The sequence below is a fragment of the Mya arenaria genome, chromosome 9 (genome assembly GCF_026914265.1).
Source record: "Mya arenaria isolate MELC-2E11 chromosome 9, ASM2691426v1".
Taxonomy (NCBI): Eukaryota; Metazoa; Mollusca; class Bivalvia; order Myida; family Myidae; genus Mya; species Mya arenaria.
This window is the reverse complement of record NC_069130.1, coordinates 36,392,385-36,413,570: the sequence shown is the minus strand read 5'-3', so window position 1 is coordinate 36,413,570 and position 21,186 is coordinate 36,392,385. Positions and strand designations below refer to the sequence as shown.

Here is a 21,186-nt window from a genome sequence, read left to right as displayed (position 1 = left end):
ATTCACAGGACGCAAATTCAAATATATCAACAGAGAACTAATTGAAAAGCATCTAGATACAATATTTTTCTCGCCAACTTTTATTTTAATTTTTCTGACCTTGCCCGTTCTCTGTAGCATCTGACGATATTGTTCCTTCCCTTTATCAGACCCAAAATGCTTCTTCAGTGGACTTTCCACTGACATCACATCGTTCAGACTTGTATATCTCTTAGATGGACTAAAATTACATTCCTTTGACTTTTCTCCCTTTGAATGCCTCTCCTTTTTAGGAGTCTTGCTTGGTGTACTACTTCCTGTTTTTAACTTTTGGTCGGAATTTTCAACAGTCTGACTAGAAGTGTCTGGTTGATTTGCATCAGCTTTGCCTTTATCAGCTATTTCAACTATTTCTTCAGCTTCAATTAACACCTCATCGTCTGAATGTACTTTTTCATGGGCTTTTAGGTCAAGTTCATAGCCTGCCAGTTCCTCTTTGTTAAACTGAAAAGAAACAAGCATTATCATTATAATTAGGATGATTACACATGGCTGGCAATGAACCATACCAATGACAATGCCCAAACAAGGGGCATAACTCATTATAATTAAACCAGAGCTGTGCACCTTGCTGAATAAGTGAAGATTGTCTTTGCAACATGGGTAACAAGTTTCATTTTAAAATCTTGGACATTTTTGAAGGTTTAACTTTGCAAGAGCACGCTGACACCAAGACGATCACTATTCTAAAAATCTAATAAAGGGATTATATTGTGTCCATATGTAGTAGCACATGGTTGCTTAATATGGATTACTTGAACATCTCTGACAATAACCCCCTCCCACCCTGACAACTACACTATTGATAAGGCAGGGCAATAGCCCAATTGGCTTCATGTTAATTATTAAATATTTCAACTTGTTTTATTCATTATATATATCAAGCATTTGCAGTTCAATGTAAGAATAAAACTAGAAGAGCCCCAATGCGGCGAAACCAGGTTTTTGTTATGGGCAATCAGAAATTATAGCCAATTAATTTGTTGTATGAGCAAGTTCAATCTGCAGCTTCATATAAGCTATATTCACACTAAGATTCATCACTATCCATCAATTCTAACTAAGTTGTTGGGCATAAAAACATTTTTCTATTTTTAGGAACAGTGACCTTGACCCCACCTCCCAAGCTAGCTCTTCACATAAGCTACCTTCGCTCTAAGTTTCATCAATATCTATCAATGCTAACTAAAGTTATTGGGCAGAAACCATTTTTCTATTTTTAGTAACAGTGACCTTGACCCCACCCCCCTCAAAAGAAATTCCAAGCTTGCTCTTCACATAAGCTACTAGTACCTACACACAAAATTTCGTCAATATCTATCAATCCTAACTACATGTAAAGTTATGGGCAGAAACCATTTTTCTATTTTTAGTAACAGTGACCTTGACCTTAGCTCCACCCACCTCAAAAGCAATCCCAAGCTAGCTCTGTACATAAGCTACCTACAAACCAAGTTTTATCAATATCTATCAATGCTTACTAAAGTTATTGGGCGGACACCATTTTTAAATTTTAAGTAACAGTGACCTTGACCTTAGCTCCACCCCCCTCAAAAGCAATCCCAAGCTAGCTCTTTACACACACCAAGTTTAATCAATATCTATCAATGCTATCAAAAGTTATTTGGCAAAAAAACATTTTTCTATTTCAAGTAACAGTGACATTGACCGTAGCCCCTCCCCACTCAAAAGCAATCCCAAGCTAGCTCTTCACATGCTACCTACACACCAAGTTCAATCAATATCTGTCAATCCTAACTTATGTTATTAGGCAGAAACCATTTTTCTATTTTTAGTAACAGGCGACCTTGACTTTAGCCCCACCCCCCTCAAAAGCAATCTCAAGCTAGCTCTGTACATAACTACCTACACACCAAGTTTCATCAATAGCGGTCAATGCTAACTAAAGTTATTGGGCAGAAACCATTTTTCTATTTTAAGTAACAGTGATCTTGACCATTTTTCTATTTTAAGTAATAGTGACCTTGACCTTAGCCCCTTCCCACTCAAAAGCAATCCCAAGCTAGCTCTTCACATAAGCAACTTACACACCAAGTTTCATCAATATCGGTCAATGCTAACTTAAGTTATTGGGCAGAAACCATTTTTCTATTTTAAATAACAGTGACCTTGACCTTAGCCCCTCCCCCTCAATAGCAATCCCAAGCTAGCTCTTCACATAAGCTACCTACACACCAACTTTCATCAATATCTATCAATCCTAACTAAAGTTATTGGGCAGAAACCATTTTTCTATTTTTAGTAACAGGCGACCTTGACCTTAGCCCCACCCCTCTCAAAAGCAATCCCATGCTAGCTCTTCACATAAGCTACCTACACACCAAGTTTTATCAATATCTGTCAATGCTAACTAAAATTATTGGGCAGAAACCATTTTTCTATTTTAAGTAACAGTGACCTTGACCATTTTTCTATTTGAAGTAATAGTGACCTTGACCTTAGCCCCTCCCCACTCAAAAGCAATCCCAAGCTAGCTCTTCACATAAGCTACCTACACACCAACTTTCGTCAATATCTATCAATGCTAACTAAAGTTATTGGGCAGAAACCATTTTTCTATTTTTAGTAACAGTGATCTTGACCTTAGCCCCACCCCCCTCAAAAGCAATCCCAATCTAGCTCTTCCCATAACTACCTACACACCAAGTTTTATCAATATCTATCAATGCTAACTAAAGTTATTGAACAGAAACCAATGTTTGACAACTGCCCGCCCGCCCGCACCCCCCCCCCCCCCCACGACAACCTCATTCTAATAACCCGGTTTTCGTTGAAAATCTGGTTAAAAAATAGAATAACATTAAGTGTAAACTGTTCTCAATGTTACAGCCTTGTCAAATTACCAGTTAAAGCAGCATACGCCAAGGGTCAGACATTAAGAACAATGAATATATATATATGTAATAATATATTAGAGATGAACATGAGAGTTGTCTGAAATACTGATTGAATATGAGCATCTAAGTCTGGACATGCAAAAGGATCTGTGTTTAGCAAATTTTTCGTTTTGAGAGTCTTATTCAGAATCACTGTGGAAGGTAGCCTTACCTTCCAATCTCCCTCGCCAAATATCTCCACGGCAACCACATCCCCATTAAGGGCCCGGTTACGGTGCTTGAATGACCCAATCAAGATGTCGGACACTCCATCCTGAATTATATGTGGAATCATATTGAGATATAGAACTTTCTAATTAAATAACTTTTCATATAATTGATTATTTATCTTACACAAATTTAGTAACATTTGTCATGTACACCATATAATACATTTAAAGATTTTTAATTGATGGCTTATGTCTAATATTTTCCTCACACAAACGCCAACAATGATGAGATCACAACACCACCAAAGATATCAAAATACCATGACTTTTTCTTTGAAAAAAAAAATAATTGTAAGACAAGCTAAAAAATAATTGTAAGACAAGCTAATTTTTTTTATAATTTTCAACTCCTTAGTACAGAATATAAAGACATTCAGTACATCAAAAAAGACTTAACACTATTTAATACTGCAAAATCATTTTTATTCATTGACATGAAGTCTCGTTGATTGTGTGAAAATCTCTAGTTTCATGGCCATTAAAATTCTTTGATTTTCTATTTTAGATTGAAACAAACAAAACATAGTACATTGGATACAAGTTTTCGTGGAATCTTGAATTCGTGGATTGTCCATCCAACAAAAACTTAAATTTATGATTTTACAGTAAGTTAACCAATTTTCACATATGCATGTGCCAAAATCTTAACTTTGTACTTACTGGATGGGGGACATACCCTTCCTCATAATTCTTGGGGTTGATTCTGATTGGCCCCTGAAAAGGTGTGAGAGTGTAATACTATTAGGTCAGAGAAAATACCTCAAGTTCAAAATTTTAGCTTCCTTAAACAATTTCCTGAACTGTTCTTTTCTAGTGATTTATATACAATGTTAAATTTCATACAATTAATTAGTTAAAATTGTGTGCTTTAAGTCAAGTTTCATTAACAAAGTACATTCCAACATGACAAAAACTATTAATCGTATAAGGAATTATATCAATTTTACTGCCGAATATCAGCTGTTTGCTTTAGCAAAAATTCATCCGATTTCCCCCATTTCTTTATCCTTTTCCCAATAATAAAAAAATAATTATCCTTTAAATTGCAGTTCTGGGATGAAAGTGGGCAGGATGTTTGGAAAAACCATTATTAATAAGCATGAGTAGAAAAATAAATATTTTTTCACCATGCTCTTATTTTCCCAATTTTGGGACTTATCAAGCTTATTTTCCCAATTTAATGACTTATCAAGCTTATTTTCCCATTTTTAGAACATATCAAGCTAATTTTCCCAATTTTAGGACATATCAAGCTCATTTTCCCAATTTTAGGACATATCAAGCTTATTTTTCCATTTTAGTACTTAAAGAGCCTATTTTTCCAATTTTGGGACATATCCAGCTTATTTCCCAATTTTGGGACTTATCCAGTTAATTTTCCCAATTTTGTGACCTATCCAGTTAATTTTCCCAATTCTGGGGCCTATCCTACCTTATTTTCCCAATTTAGGAACTTATCAAGATTATTTTCCCAATTAAAAAGCCACAGGCAGTAGAATTATTAAAAAAAAATCACTGATGGAAACATTTACTTCAACCAGTATGCCTCTCTTGAGACCTGCTGAAACCTCCTCCCTCGGCAAATACTCAGTGAAAACATTCTGAAATGGGTAAAACAGTAACAACCATTAAATATCTTATAGATTCAGAACTAGTACACATGTAATGTATGTATGTTAAATCATGCACGTTTCCTAGTCCATAATCAAGAAAAGGTGATTTCATATATTTTAATTATAAACTAATATTTATAACTATATATTTTTAATTGATGAAGCCTCTTTTTCTAATGTCTGATAATCTGAATAAGAATATGTTGAATTCTGAGTAAAACATTCCTCACAATACCTGTCTCTTTCTCTGTCGCTTCCCTTGACTTTTAGCTACAGCACCTTGGCCTTGATCTACAGCTTGACCTTTGTTTTGAACTTGACCTTTGACCTCTGGTTGGCTTGATGTCCTTTGACCTTTGTATTGTTGACCTTTCCCATGATGTGAACTGTAATGCTGATCTTGCTTACGCCAATTAGGATTGTCCGATTTCCTTTGATTGTCAGATTTCCGGTATGTCTGACCTGTCTGTGACCTTTGACCTTGACCGGCATTTGACCTTTGAGCTGTGTGAGAGTCTTTGACCTCTGTATTCACATCAAGGTCTAGGCCATCATCATTAACATGGAAAGTTTCACCCTCTTTAGGCCTTTGGCCTTTTTTACCCCTTTGGCATTGACCTGACATCTGCCCAGGTATATATCCCTGTAAAAAGGCTTTCTGTGCTTCCTGGCTCTGTAAGACAAGATCATGTTTATTTTAAGTCAGCAAGTTTTAAACAATACGAGACTGTTAATAGGAAAATATCAGTACATACGGTAAACCATTTTCTCATATTTTAATTGGGATGCTAAAAATTTCCCTAGTCGATAGTATAAATGTTGCATGAATATAGTGTTCTAAGGCACTCACTGTACATGTACTTTTTAGGAAAAACAGACCACAGCCCTTTGAATAGTGGGGATTTGAAATATAAAGGGAAGGTTTAAACAATATTTTTTTATGAAACCTTCATTCCTGTTCCTATATCAGGGATGTTAAAGCTTGGTCACAAAATCAATTGAAAATGGGGTCAACCCAATTAAGCTTACGAAATGTTATTTATTTAATCAATTTAAAAAAATTCCAACCATTCCCAACACATTTTAAATTGAACATTTTCCATCAAAACAGCTGAAATCAGTTGATCAAATTTAGATTTTCATGCCTACTGTGTTTGCATCACTGCACAATTTTTATGCTCATACTGTTTCTAGGCAAACAATTTTCGGACTGTAAAAGTTTTTCTCCTCAGAGTGAAATTTTGATTCACTGGTGTAAAAAGATACATTATTGTGGCGAACTGTAGTCCAATTTTGTATCTAAAAATACCGTAGTAAAATGTAGTCCCTGTTTTTTTTAACATTTTCTTATTCATAAATGTTTTTTTTTTCATTATGAACATAAAACAGTTCAATTTCATAAATCAGAAGTTTGGTAAAAACAATAGAATTCAAGGCATAAAACAAATCATTTATACTAAACCTTTGAGATCATCATGTCAAAAGCGCGACTAAGCTGCTGGTATCCTCCCTTGAGAACGACCTTATCCAATGGAGAATTGAAAGGGGGCACTGTGATTGTTACCCCTGAAAAAGAAATATGATAAAAAAATCTTAGCAACTGTAAGAAAGAAAACAAAAAAGAGCAAACATCCATGTTTATCAGTTTTGTTTAAGTAAAACTTGAGCTGTTACAGAAGTGAGGAATACCCCCGAATGCTGCCTGGACACAGGAATGGCAAATAATTTCTTTGAGAATAGGCACTTATCATGATTAACCACGCAAAAAACTGCGAAAGTCATATGTGTCATAAACCATGAGATACATCAATAAGTAAGATTCAATGCATTGTACAAAACGATATAAATTTTCTTTTTTTCTTGCAATTGTATAATCTGGTGTCTTGTCCCTTAAAAACCAGAGGTACAGGCCTCGCTGAACATGTGCACATAGTATCTTTGTATAAATTTATTTCAATATATAGCTAATAAAATAGGAAAAAAATCATGTAACTAATTTAATGTTACAATTAAAATTCTACATAGAATTCCCCTGCAGAGTCCATAAGCTCATACTGATATATATTTTTCAAATCATATACCAAAGTGTCATCAAATCGGCATGTAATTAGCACTCTAAAAATACCTGTAAGTTTTAAAATGTCGCTCAAGTGCTGACCCTGTGGTCCGACCACAAACATATGTTCCGCTTTAGGCACAGTCACTTCCATTGTAGTCTCTTCATGAACAGGGAGGGCTGGCTTCAAAAACAAAAAGAAATGTTAATCTTATTCTGTATTCTTGGAGGGTTGTTCAAGTATGTGACAGAGCTACCAGTATACACTGGGAACTGATTAAAGTGACGCTCATACTTAAAATCATAAACAATTACACATGTTTAACAAACGTAAATGTTGAGTGATAAACCTTAAACTACCTACTAAATAACGCATTTATGGCAAATTTTACTTACTGATAACAAGAGTTTAACAGTTTATTTAATAGCTGAAAACTCACAAATATTAATGACTCGTGGCTCCTAAAAGATTAACAGTGATCAACTATTGTCTCATCAGGTAGAAATACCTTGATTTCTGGACCTTTCTCTCAAATTAAACACAGTATCTTTCATAAGAATCCTTGTTTTTGATATTTATTCATCCTTTTTGGTAAATTAAAACAAAATCTTACACAAGTTGCCATTTAATCCAAAAATCTATTACAGTAAACAAGTTTATGAAAAGGTATTATAAAGAAAGCCTTTGGCAAGCTTCTCCACAACAAGTTTCATAAATTTTTGGCAACAAAAGTAAGATTGTATTTATCACATGATGCAGTTGTAGCCCAAAATGAATATCATATTCATAACAGCATTACTGAGTAATTAAAAGGAAGCTAAAGCAGTAGGGCAAAAAGAAGTCAATCTTTAAGAGAAAACATAAAAGTTGTATTATACTCGAAACAAGCAATGTCACCTGATAATAACAGTTTGTTAGAAATTGACTGCATGTAGAGAAACACACATGTAAAACAACTTTTAAAGAATAGCTGTACATGCATCTGGCCAAATCAAAGTACAACACTTCAAAGCACCAACCATTTGAGCCTGAAGGTCATCTGTTGACCTCCCCTTGCCCTTCAGGGGTCGGCCAGAACTGCCTGCAGGGCTGCTTTCTGATGATACCTACATATAATTTTAGAAAATTTAGAACATGCATGCAGAAAATATCTTACCTGTAAATAAAGGACATCGCAGGAGAGGTCATTTCATATGGAATTGATTAAATGAGTTTTCTATAATTGATGAAAAATACAAGCATTGGCGAGTTTTTCAAAAGTTTTAGTAAATTTTAGTAATTCTATACTTCTATATTCTAGACCATGAATGTTCTATACTATACTATACTATACTATAAATACTAATGTGCCAATTTACAGTGCTAAATTAAAGGTGGCAATATAGCTCAGCCATTTTCAAAGCGATTTATTTATGACTTAATGTCGCTTTTTTTATAGTTATTACACAAGTTATAAATCAAATATAACTAAATGATGTTATGTCAGGATAGCGACGTCATCTTTGATAGAAGTAGGGATTAAACCCAGACAAATTTTTGTCAAAATTTGATCCTTTGCTTTGGCTTTACTTGATTATGGTTTTCAGAAATTGATTAAAGTAAACAATAACAAAATATTGTGGGGTTTATGCCAATGTCCCTTGGTACATTCTGGCATTAAAGGGACTAGACACCAGATGATAAAATGGCAAGAGAAAAAGAAAATGGCCAAAAACTTACATAAAATTGATATTGTTGTATGTATCACATCACTTACAACACATGCATCTTTTACTTTTTTCAAATGTTTCCATTTCAAAATTTACTGGGGTTGTTTACCAAGTGAATCCCTGTAAGTTTAAAAATAGCATCGGTATGTTTATCTGTACTCATAATCAGGTATGATTTAAACTGGGAAACCATTATTATTATTGGCCTCCTATTTGCTCCCATAGAAAAATCTATGCGTGTTTTGAGGACATACTGTATTTGTCGATTTTCAGACCATCTGGCAGGGTTCTCAATAAGTTTCGGTTGCCGTCTCAAATAGTAAAGTAACCGACCAGCTTCTACTTATTCTACTGAAAATTCATTTAGTTTTCCAAATTTGAACCGGCCCTATTGCCATTTGAAATGTCCATTTTGGCCGGCAGCCGGTTCTTACTGAAAACACTGATCTGGTATCCAGCACCTTTAACCTCACAAGTTATGTTCTTTCAATAAAATGTATACGATCACATTTTATATAATAAATGGTAGTAATTTTAGAAAACCTGTCTGTAAAAGGCTGGCTCCTGTGGATATTTCTGCTTCTTCTTCTTGCCCTGTCTGTTTCCACTGTCTGGTCTACTGTCAACTCTCTCCCCCTGGGGGTGGGACTACAAACACAAACATTTGATAAATACATGTTAGTCATATGATCAGGGGGTGTATCCATAAAGCATCTACCTGTGTAAGACAAAAAATTAAAGTTAAATTAAAATGTAAAATCTCTTATTCTATCTAACGTTTATTTTAAATCCCACTACTTTTCATGAAATTTATTCATATGGACAATTTTCTTGCTTATTTTCATATATTTGTTGGATGGAAACTGATAAGTTTTTTTAAAAACGGATTCAAAAAACACACAATTTTCTTCTTCACTGAAAGTTGAAATACAATGTAGGCTGCTTTATGAATGCAGCCCTCGAAAAAAAAAAGCAAGATTTATACTATTGAACAGAACAAGTGCGCTCTGTGAAATTGCCAACTAGACCATTGCGTTAAAATTATATTAAATACTATATAATGGAATGGTTTAATCATCTTACTAATTCTGGATTTCCATCTTTCTGTTGTTTGTACTTCTGTTTCTTGCCTTGGCCTGGCTGGTTTGGTAGCTCTTGAAAAACAAACTGAAAAAAATGAAGGCATAAAGGCCATAAACAGTTGTTTTGATGCCATCAATTTTAAAACATTTCTGAAAACATTAGAGCAAAATATATACATCAAAAGTAAGTCAAGACATGAAATTGTCAATTATGACATAAAAAGACATTGATAAGAAGACTTTGAGGAAAAAAGCTGCAGCAGTATTCAAACTTGGGTATACAAGGGCAGCAGTTGAGGACCAGATTTATTACACCACTAAAGACAGATAAACCTTTTTGTGTAGCTTATAAACAAAATTGTGGCATCAATTATCAACATTAAAATGAGTTGAGAACATTAAATTGTTTATTGTCATTGATTAGTGTTCTTTAATATACATAATTATGCAAAGAAATATATTTTTTGTTGACAGTATTTACTATCAGGTATTACCGTATGCGAAGCCTTCAAGAGGCCTTATTCAAACTGCTATTTATATCTTTATGCATAAATATAAACCAATATACTTGCCAGAACAATGAGTGCTGCTTTAAATAAGTACTGTTCTCTATGAACCCCATGTGGCCCCATTGCGGAAAGTGAATTTATTTATATTAACAAAATAATTTTGTGAACACTAGCCATGTTCTAATTTAAAATAATGAATTGTTCAATTCCCCTTCAACTAGTTTTGTTCTAAGGCCTAAAAAAATATGTCCGTTTTGGGAAACCCGACCCTACCTATAAAAATGAGCCGACCCTAACTATTTTTTTCCGTTTCTGAGCAAAAAAGTTATTCGTTAGCGAATAGAGAGGTACGAAGGGCGGATAAATGCAGATTTTAATCAGAATTATTGTTTATATGATAAAACAAAGTCAGGCAATGACAGTAATGTAGCAAAGACTGCCATGTGCAAGAAAACACTCTGAACTTACGACAGATTTTGAAAAATAATAATAATAAAAAAAATCCCTACCTACCCTACCTAGAAATTTTGGGAAGGTTACCCTTAACAAACATTTATTTTTTTTGGCCTAATTTAAAAGAGTTAATTGCTCAATGTCCAATGCTGCTAACATATTAATTTACACAAAATAAGTACAAGTTCAATCAGAACTTGCAAACACTTGATGTCTACTAAGAGTGATTTCGTTTTAATAAAATCTCACTGCTTGAAATTCATTTGCATATCTATGTATGTGCACATGTATAAAGTTGCATCAATTTCTTTGCAACTTCAAGGCTCCCTACCTCTGGTTGTTGGTTCTGGTTTTTAGCTTTCCTGTCTTTTTTCTTCTTGTTCCTACTGGGCTGGATCATGTCCGAGCTGGAGCTGGACTGAAATGTGCGAAACCATGTATAACAACCATGCCTTTCTGTATTTTAACAAAACCTGTATATCTCTGTCTTTCAGACACTGGGTAAAACAACATATACAGTTGGACAGTAAGCATTCCTGCTTGGCTTGGATTTCCTGAGGCTAGAGGTATTTTTATCGATCCCAGGGAGTTTGAGCCAATGGGTTTCGACTGTATGCCACAATGTGCCATCTTAGAATCATATTTTAAAAGAAAATTATGTTGATTAGAAGTATGGTGTTAACGGAGAGCACCCTAATCATAAACCTGGTTTAACCAGTGACGTTTCTAGAAATAATTCATTTTGGCTTAAAGCTGTACTCTCTAAGATTAAACGTTTTGTCAGCTTTTTTATTTTTTGTCTTGGAACGAGCTTATTTTGCGAAAATGCATGGAAACCAGTTAAATACATGCACGTAAGACTGCTGACAAAAAAATGAGATTGCAGATGTTTATATTTAAGTTCAAAAATTGATGTTTTATGCATTTTTCTTAAACCGTTACATAAAACATTAATTTTTGAACGGAAATATGAAAATGTGTCATCTGATCTTTTGCCAGCAATCTTTTATCATTGGTTTGCAGATATTTATGCAAAAATTTGCTCTTTCCAAGACAAAAAATAAAAAAGTTGTAAAAATGGTAAATCTGCCTGAGTGCAGCTTTAAATTGCTTTGACATCAGTAAACAACTCAGCACACACTTTTTTGTGAAACGTATAAAGAAAGCAATGACTTTATGTGATTTGTTTGCCTAGTTTTGAATATGCAAGAAAATGTATCATTCATCTGTAAGTGGGGGGGGGGGGGGGGGCGGAATAAAAAAATCTGACCCCCTGGTCACACAGTGTGGCCTGTAACTCAACAAGCTCTGTTATTTTGATCTGCCCTGCGTACATATAATTATTGAAATAGGAAATAAAAAAAATAATGTTATTCTTTAAAACACTGATTTTAAAATGCTTTTCTATGACATTTTTACTTCAATTTGACATTTTAATGAGAAAACATTAATTCTTCATCATTTCCGTACTAAAACATGCAAAATATGAAATAGTGTTCCCTATATATGTTAACATGAAATAAATTGCATAATTCTACTAAAAACAATATATATGTAAATGGTGCAAGTCCAGGACAGAAGCTTGCTAAAAGATGAATCTTACCATTTGTGCCTTGTCTTCATACATGGCCAGCTCTGGTACAGCAGCATGAAGAGCGGCTTCCAAAGCTTCAACTTCCTCTCTCATCCTCTGTAAGGGACAAAACACATGATTATATTTGAATTCGCTCAAAAGTAATATTTATATTCAAATTATGTGACCATCACTAGACCTTCTTTTTACACAGCAAGGTAATCAAACTATTTCAAGAATGAGTCTACTGCAACCAAATTTCTTCCAAACAGTTACTTGGGACAAACGTCCATCTTACACCTAGAACTACATGTACTTGCTAAACTACTGGTTTGATTTCCGGTCTAGGCTTCACTTAACAACAAGAGTTTTTCTCTTATAAACTGCATGGCTTCATACCTTAATGCCATAAATCACTAAGCTTGATCCCAGATCACTGCAACAAGGCTTTTTAAACACATTTTACAGAACTAAAAACCTAAAACAATTGTGTACAGTTCATCATGTTTCAGTTCAAGGAAATGACCAGGGAGCGATTGTATAGCTACAACTTTAAAATATTCATTCTTCTGAGGATTTAAAATTAGTTTATTATTAAGTATTGGAAACTCATCAGACAAGGAGCCGGTGAAAATCAGCATAATCTGCAAATTTGGATCTGTAAGTTCAAAAATTCAAGTTTATCAATCAGTCATGAAATAGTTCTCTCCCTTGTTTTAGTGCTAAACTCGCGCAGATATATATATATATATATATATATATATATATATATATATATATATATATATATATATATATATATATATATATCTGTATTGGTGTAATAAATTTTTGCTCACTTGGTTTTTGCTCCTCGGTGACTTCTGGTCCTGTCTGCCCATTGTCCTCAACAGCTGACTATAGGAACCCAGGGCCGGACTGGCATCTGGAAAAGAAACATCACAGATAGGACGTAGGTACTCATTAACCATTCAGAGGACCATTTTCCTCAATTTCAATGTGGGACAAATGTGTAATTTTTACTAATATTTGGAATTCAAAATTTTACTTTAAAATGAACAGGAATACTTTTAAACTAAAACTTAAAAGATTAAATAAAGTTTGTTTCTTAAAGAACACACCAATTCTCCTATACACAAACTGTGTTGGGGTCCATTTTATTTTCCAAACAGAAATTTTATTTTCACTTTAAGGAAAAATATGAATGTTTAAGCATTGCGAATAGGGTTGTACTTTGGCCCAAAATTGGTCAGAAAAAAGCACTGAACCTACCGGTACTTTAGTTATATTATGTTCTTACCTTGTTCTGGGGTATTGCCTTTCTTTTTATCTTTCTTCTTCTTAGGAGTTTTCTTGCTACTATCTTCAGCTCCATCAACTTGTTTCGGCCTACCATCATGGGCCACTTCTCTAACCACATCTTTCATAACATTTTTATCAGCACCATGTTCAAATGGGTTACTCTTCATTTCATGAACATCAACATTTTCAGCTTTCTTGGCAATATTACTACACATGTCTTTGTAGCTTTCAAGGAATTCAGACTGCATGTCTTCAGAAATACTAGCAATCTTTTTCCTCCCATGCTCTACTGAATGACCTGTGTCTTTCTCTTTCTCATGTTTTTCTTTCATTTTTAACTCTAGAGTAAGCTCAGCCATTTCGGCATTTACATAATCACTTAAATTCTTGCTTCCGGATTTCCCACTATCCTCTACAACTTTGCTGTGGGGATTACCCTTCTTTTGGCTGTGTTTCTTGGATGAAGGGTCATCTTCTATGTCTTCCTCATAGTGTTTAAATCTTCTAAGATCCTTCAAGGCATCAGCAATAAGTTCTTTCTCCTTATCTGAAATTGCTCCATGATTTTCTACACTACCTATAGGACTTTTTACAAGAACAGACTCTAGCAGACTGTCAGAGACTGTAGAAATGGGTTTAGATGCTTCTTCAGCCATGCTGCCAGGCTAATAAGATTTGTTTTTACGACCTATAAATGATGTCAATGTCTGAAATGGAAAAAGAACATTCAATAATTGAACAAGAAGATTCATGCATTATACTAAAACCAAGCCAAAATCAAGCCAGAGTTAAACAGTTGTCACAGGGCTTCCATTAAGAGTTGGAAACTGAAACTTTTAACTTGTATGGCATCATTTTTGAAAGATTTTCTGCCAGAATCATTTTTGAAAGATTTTCTCCCAGAAACAGAAGTCTAAATCTCTCAAACACTAACCAATTATCCATTATTGTGCAACAATTCTTACAAAATATGAAATTATTTGCAACATAAGCACTACAACTCTACAAAACTGTATTCAAATTAACGAAGACACAAGGTGAGACTAGCCCCTGGATCAATTCAAAAAGTGGTGACAACTTTTAAATACTTAGGGGGAACCCTGAATTTCCAACTGGTGTTACGCAACTACCTGACATGTCAAAAAAAATGTTGTTTTAACTGTAACATCCTTATCCTCATCTCCTCTGACACAGGCTAGGTAGGAAGCGATACATTTTATTCTGTTCTGTAACAATTTACCAGCCTGCCGGTACTTATGCTCCTAGAGCTCTTCAGCAATAAGTTACGTGATCAAAAGTTATGCTGTATTTTTGACAAAGTTTTGATTAAATGCAGTGTTCTTGTTTCAAGGAATTTAATCAAAAACGGAATATAAAAGAAATAAAACAGGCATTCGAAATTGATTATAAATAACCCGGAAACAAACAAATAATAATAAATAAGAATAATAATGAACATAGTCCGGAATTATTGTATCCGAATATATGAACATTATGAAATCAAACAAAGATACAAGTCTGCGTCATTATGCATAAAAAATCGTATATCCAATAGAAATTTATTAGAGAGAAGTACAATAAAATCCACTCATGGTGATCATTTTTCTTCGAATACTTGCAAAATCTTACATCTTTGTCTGTGAAATGAATTGTGCAACTGTCCCGGCGGCAGACAACAGTTTTCAACAACTCATGATAAATCTGACGCAGGAGTTACATCACTTACGAACGGCGCTGAGACAAATGAATCTCCGAAATACAGTCATCTTTAAAAACGACAGGTAATAAAAGAGTTCTGATTCTTGTTGAAGATGATTCCCTTTTAAACAACAAATGAAATTTAATAAGTGATAATTACCAGCTCGGTATACTCACATTTGGCAATCCATGGACTCGCGCGTTTGCTGTTTGTAAAAAATCATGTTACGTCAGGGTGAGCTCACACCTTTTCTGAAATATGCCATTTGTCAAGTTAGAATACATATGCTAACAACGATAATATAAACAATTATACTCCTTTTGATTTACCGGCCATACTTTTTTCCTCACCTCGCTCTTTTTCTTTCTCCTCCTCTGTCTCACTGAATCTTTTACCATATCCCACATCTGCTCACTCCGCTTCCTGGTCGGCCTCCTCCTCATCTGTCTCCACTGTGTCCTCCTCCGACCCTATCGTCTTCACCTCTATCTGCTCCACGCCTGCCTCCTCCTATTTGTCTGCTCCGCCATTTCCGCCTCTGTCTACTCCACGTCTGCCTCCTCCTCCCCCGCCTCCTCTTCCTCTATATAATTCCATCCTCTTCTTTCTCTGTCTTCTCCACCATCGCCTCCTTCACCTCTGCATCTCCGACTCTACCTTTTCCGTCTCCCCTCACTTTCTCCTTCCATTGCCTACTCATCTTCCTCCTCCATGTCCTCTACTTCCTCTTCCATCTCCAATTTCTCTAGCTGTTTCCGCCTTCTCCTCCTCATCCTCTCTCCCTCTTCCACCTACTCCCCCCTCCACTCCTCATCATCCTTCCTCTCCTCCTAATCCTCCCCCTTACTCCTCCACAGTCCTCTCCGTCGGCTCCTCTCAAATATCCTCTATTTCCACCCATGCGTCTACTCCTCCTCTTTATTTGCTGTCTCTTCCTTGTTCTGATATATAATGTTTACGCTTTGAAAGTAGTATGATACTCTCGCCTCTAGAGTTTAATTTATACTAGCTGTTATACTGCTAGGCACACAGTTGCATGTCTTGCTGCGTTCTTGGTGTACATATGTAGATGAATAAATGGAATACAAAAATAAGTGGTATTGTTATTCCATAAACACCAAACATTAAAACACTCCTCATTCGTTTCCTCGATCCTTAAAGTGACACTCTTATTCAAAACCAATACATACACATGTAAAACAAACATAACTTTTGAGTGATACATTAAATTCTTACTAAATATATGCATTTATGGGATTTATTAATTACTATTAACACTATGATAATCGTGTATTTAATAGCTGGAAACGCAAAAATATTACATGATTGGTGAATGCTAAAAGATTTACTGCGATCTACTATTGTCTCTTAAGGTAGCAATACCGTGTTTTCTGCACATTTCTTTTTAATTAAACTTGGTATTTTTCATAAACATCATTGTTTTCGACATTTGTTCATCCTTTTTTATATATTAAAACAACTTGTATTAAATGTGTTAAATCTTATTTCGGATGATAACTAGTGCATCTTTAAATTCTGTACTATCCTCATCTGCCTCCTCTGTCTCTTCCACCGCTGTTCCCTCTGTCACCTCGTCATCTGCTCTTTTAGCTGGTCAATTGTCTCCTCCTCCTCTTCCTTTCTCTCCTCACACGTCGCCTTCTATGTCTCCTCCTTCGCAGTGTCTTTCGTTTCCTCCTCAGAATTCACATCCTTCTCTTCTCTCTCATCATCATCATCATCATCATCATCATCATCATCATCATCATCATCATCATCATCATCATCATCATCATCATCATCATCATCATCACCACCACCACCACCACCACCACCACCACCATCATCATCATCATCATCATCATCATCATCATCATCATCATCATCATCATCATCACATAATCATCATCATCACATAATCATCATCATAATCGGCGTTATCGTCGTTGTCGTCGTCGTCATCATCATTTATCATTAAATATTGAAATTGGTAACGGTGTTAAAGATTCGCTTTAGAAAATTCATCATGGCCGACAGTGGAGTGAAATCTGAGGATGTCTTGGGTCAAAAGTGGGATCGCTGCCTTACAGACACTGGACTTAAATTTGGTATCTATTCATTTTTATTGTGGTTGTTTCATTGAGTTTCCCTTCTACTTTTAAAACGTTGTTATTTGTTACTTTAAGTAATTTCATCAGAAATGTATGCCGGTTTTGCATCTGTTTAATTTCAAGGTGATTCAAAACAAACCCAGAACATGTGGGTATGTATGGATATCATTAGGAATTTGATAGTAATATTAATCTACATGTTATCTTTCTCCTTTCAGTGACTGGAGCGAGCATTGGGCTTGTATTTACATTATTGTTTTTCAAAAGTAAGCAATTATAACAGTTTGGGGGTTAAACATTAAAGGGACTCGCTCATGTTTTGGAACCAAAAATAAATTTCCCTGTAATGCGCCTGAAAACACTTAAATGAGGATTATTTAACCCTTTGATATCGAAATTGGAGAAAAAATAGAATGAAAGTATACATAAAAGCAATCGGGTTTTAGTCACTGGAATTTGACTCAGTGTTTAATGTTAGTATTAGTGACCAGGTCTTTGTCCGTAATTGTTGTTTTTGTCAGTATTTTGTCATAAAATTACTTTAATATATCATTTAAGACCAAACACTGAGTCAAATTCCTGTGGGGAGCAAACCCACACCTGTACACTCAAGAAAAAATAGAAAAACGAAACTTTTTCCACTTGTCAACGGGCACTCATACTAAACTGACAGAAATGTATAGCTTTATTGAAAACATTGCTAGCATCACTTCAATCAACTTATCATGCTACAGCTTTTTATTCAATCGCTCATGAAATGCAAATCATAATTGAGATCTTCAAAGACAATTTTTGAGCATACATGTATATCAACATTTTTTGATGGGCTCCAGCCGTCAGTATTTTACTTCTATCACTCCAAATGATTTGCCACTCTTTATTTCATAATAAAGAAGATCAGTAAAAAGTGCATTTTACCATGAACGAGTCCTTTTAAATAAATTTCATGATCATAATAATTTATTTTTAAAGGTAAAAAGTATGTATTATATAGATAAACAATCCTAACCAATATTCAATTGAGTCTTTTGTATTATAGAAGTTATGATTGTTTTACTTAATTAGATTGAAATTAAATACCCAGATTCCATTGAATAGACTTACACAACTACATGTATATGTGAGTAACTATATTTTACACTTGGTACCAGAACGTCCCTGGCCAGTCACACTGGGAGGAGGTATTGGACTTGGCATGGGCTACGCTAACTGCCAGCATGACTTTCAAACACCTTACATACTGCACGGGACATTAAAAAAGGTAGCATTGTTGTTTCTTTAAAGATGTAAGTATTTAAGAAGTCACTCTGATCATTTTTGAATGATGAAGTATAAGTTTTACCCGTTATTCGATATTTATATAGCAGCACTTGTAGTGTTTCACTATAGTACTAGCTTTTAAAAGAGATATGGTAGTGTACACCTGCAGAGTGAGTGGTAATGGGTTTGATCCCCACCAGATACACATAGCAATATGTTTAGTCTGTTAGATTTGGAGCTCAAGGTGTATAACAATATACTTATACCTGTATATCAGAGATAGTAATGATAATTGATATTGTAATTAAACCAAAAGAAAGTACAAATTTTTGTAGAATTGAGCATTCTTTAATGTAAGTGAAGATATTTAAAATGTTGAAGTATTTTGCATACCGTATTTTCTCGACTATAAGACGGGGAAATTGGGTCCCGATTTTTACCCCCAAAGTAGGGGACCCGTCTTATAAGCGAGTCGATAAAACATTAAAAAAAGATTCAAGTCAAAATCAGTTAAATTTTACATAGGGGATATTCGTCTATCCAGTATATCGTCTCCTGATACAAGTATGGGGCAATTAAGTAAACAACAACACGAAATCTCTTCACCGCGCGTGCTCTGACGTCACACAGTGTACCGTGATATCTGCACTCCATTTTTTCTCATGGCGCGTGTCAGTATAATTAGTTTGACAGATATATCAAATCAATAAATTATAATCTTAATATGATGTAGGTACCTAACTGTCAATTTGATTAAGCAAACAAATGACAATGCGAATATGAATCCTTTATGTTTGTCGCCAATCAAGGGACAATATTGCCTAAAGCATTATTGCTAAACAAACACCTATTCGTGCCTCGGCTTTTCGCAGTTATGTTATTGAAGCCATTTATTTTGCCGAAGAACTTCAATGGTGTCTTCAATAAAAAAATAAACTAAAACAAACATATGTTGTTATTGATTAATTATTACAATTCCGATAAGTAACGACCTGTCCTGCAAACTTAAACGCGTAACCATGTACTCATTTTTAACCTTCCTCCAAATAGAGAGCTCACAGTTGACCGCCATTTTCTTTGATTAAAACAAAACCAGTTACCGCGAAAGTCGATAATTGTCCGTTGAGCTTGAACATTTTTTTTTTAGATTTGCTTAAAAATTGACCCCGTCTTATAAGCGAGTTGAAACAAAAAGCACCAGATTTCATGGGCAAAGTTAGGGGGCCGTCTTATAAGCGAATCCCCTTATAGTCGAGAAAATACGGTAGATAATACACAAACAATTGAAATCTGTTGGCTTGACATCCGTGTTTGGTTGAACTGGATGTACAGGACCGAATTTGTTTAATTTTGTGTAATGCACCATTCAGTTGTAACCACGGCCCCTCCAGGTTCGGGGAATAGCGGGGACTTTGACTTTTGGTCCAGCCAAACCCGGGTAAAACCTCCTACCTGCGGGGACGAACTGATGGTAAAATCCCTGCCAAATGCCCCCGCCCCCAGTGACCCTAAGTAAGGCACATTCCCCGCTATATTTGGCGTCAATACAGAACTACCGCATTTACCCGGCACTGAGGGGCCACCGGGAAGGTAAAAACACGGCCCATTTCCCCGGTATACCCCCGGACCTGGGGGGGGGGGCCGTGGTTACAATTGACTGGTGCATAAGCATTCCAGCTTGGCTGGATATTTGTGAGGCTGGTAGTATTTTTGCCAGTCCGTGAGATAACAAGCCAACAGGTTTCGGCTCTATAGCTATTGATCAAAAAAAGGGAAAAATTACAAACAAAAGACATGCAAGTTCATCAACTTCATATTGATGAAATTTGAAAAAATACACTATTTTAATACAAATTGTACATAATATTAGATATGTAAAGAAAGTCTTACAATTTCTATATTCGTAATCATCTCATGTCTGTGTGTCTCTCTTTTGCAGGAAGGCACAGATGAAACAAAAGGAAGCTAATCACTGAAGTCTATATTGTTGTATAATGATTTTGTGTTACAAGTAAACTTTATATACATGAACTATAAATTAGTGTGAACTTGCAAATGAATACTCACACAGACCATTCTGGAAAGAAAACATCTTCACAAAATCATAATGTATATATATGGAATATCGTATGTTATGTATTAGTAAAATAGTAGAATTGTGCTTTTACTTTATTCAATGTCCTAATGAGTACATAAGATCAGATTTATATACAGTAAGGTATTCTTGCTTTTTATATCTTTTACCTTTGCAAGTTATGTTTCATATCACGGGATATGATTAGGCACATATTTGGTGCACACTAATATACAGCAAACTCAAACCTTGTTTTTGTTTGGATTTTTTTGGCAATGTTGGTGTGTTGTAATGAGATCATCTCAATAAAGTGTTGGAAAAGGGAGCCTTTCTAATAATTGTTAAGTTAATCATGAAACAAATATTTGCTTTGAAATATTTGAAGTTATTTTATTTTAGCTTTGTCATCTCAGTAATATTGAAAACATTTCATGTGTGATATTTAGCTCACCAGAGCATGAAGCGCTCACGGTGAGCTATTGTGATCAGTCTTTGTCCGTCATCTGTCAGTCAGTCCATCCGTTTGTCAGTCGTCTTGTCTATCCATCAACAATTGCTTAAAAAACATCTCTTCTGAA

The 21,186-nt window shown here is 35.0% G+C and overlaps 2 protein-coding genes across 2 annotated transcripts in view; one reads left to right on the top strand and one right to left on the bottom strand.

Annotated features, from left to right (window-relative positions):
• The window catches only part of LOC128203130 (DIS3-like exonuclease 2), a 32,628-nt gene extending 17,492 nt beyond the window's left edge, over positions 1 to 15,136 (bottom strand). The window contains exons 1-15 of the mRNA XM_052904413.1: positions 15,094 to 15,136; positions 13,463 to 14,171; positions 13,002 to 13,087; positions 12,193 to 12,279; positions 10,921 to 11,007; positions 9,629 to 9,712; positions 9,089 to 9,193; positions 7,856 to 7,942; positions 6,905 to 7,019; positions 6,242 to 6,345; positions 5,015 to 5,452; positions 4,699 to 4,767; positions 3,827 to 3,880; positions 3,109 to 3,210; positions 100 to 483 (exon numbers count right to left, since the gene is read on the bottom strand). Of these exons, the coding sequence (XP_052760373.1) occupies positions 100 to 483; positions 3,109 to 3,210; positions 3,827 to 3,880; positions 4,699 to 4,767; positions 5,015 to 5,452; positions 6,242 to 6,345; positions 6,905 to 7,019; positions 7,856 to 7,942; positions 9,089 to 9,193; positions 9,629 to 9,712; positions 10,921 to 11,007; positions 12,193 to 12,279; positions 13,002 to 13,087; positions 13,463 to 14,120 (2,460 nt within the window). The 5' untranslated portion in view covers positions 14,121 to 14,171; positions 15,094 to 15,136. The remainder of the gene's footprint in view (positions 1 to 99; positions 484 to 3,108; positions 3,211 to 3,826; positions 3,881 to 4,698; positions 4,768 to 5,014; positions 5,453 to 6,241; positions 6,346 to 6,904; positions 7,020 to 7,855; positions 7,943 to 9,088; positions 9,194 to 9,628; positions 9,713 to 10,920; positions 11,008 to 12,192; positions 12,280 to 13,001; positions 13,088 to 13,462; positions 14,172 to 15,093) is intronic.
• A 2,042-nt stretch (positions 15,137 to 17,178) lies between these two features.
• LOC128203031 (MICOS complex subunit Mic10-like) lies at positions 17,179 to 20,984 on the top strand. Its single transcript, XM_052904272.1, has 4 exons — positions 17,179 to 17,271; positions 17,493 to 17,540; positions 18,426 to 18,535; positions 20,474 to 20,984. The coding sequence occupies exons 1-4, from the start codon at positions 17,190 to 17,192 to the stop codon at positions 20,501 to 20,503; spliced, it is 270 nt and encodes an 89-aa protein (XP_052760232.1). The 5' UTR covers positions 17,179 to 17,189; the 3' UTR covers positions 20,504 to 20,984.
• Positions 20,985 to 21,186: the final 202 nt, after the last annotated feature.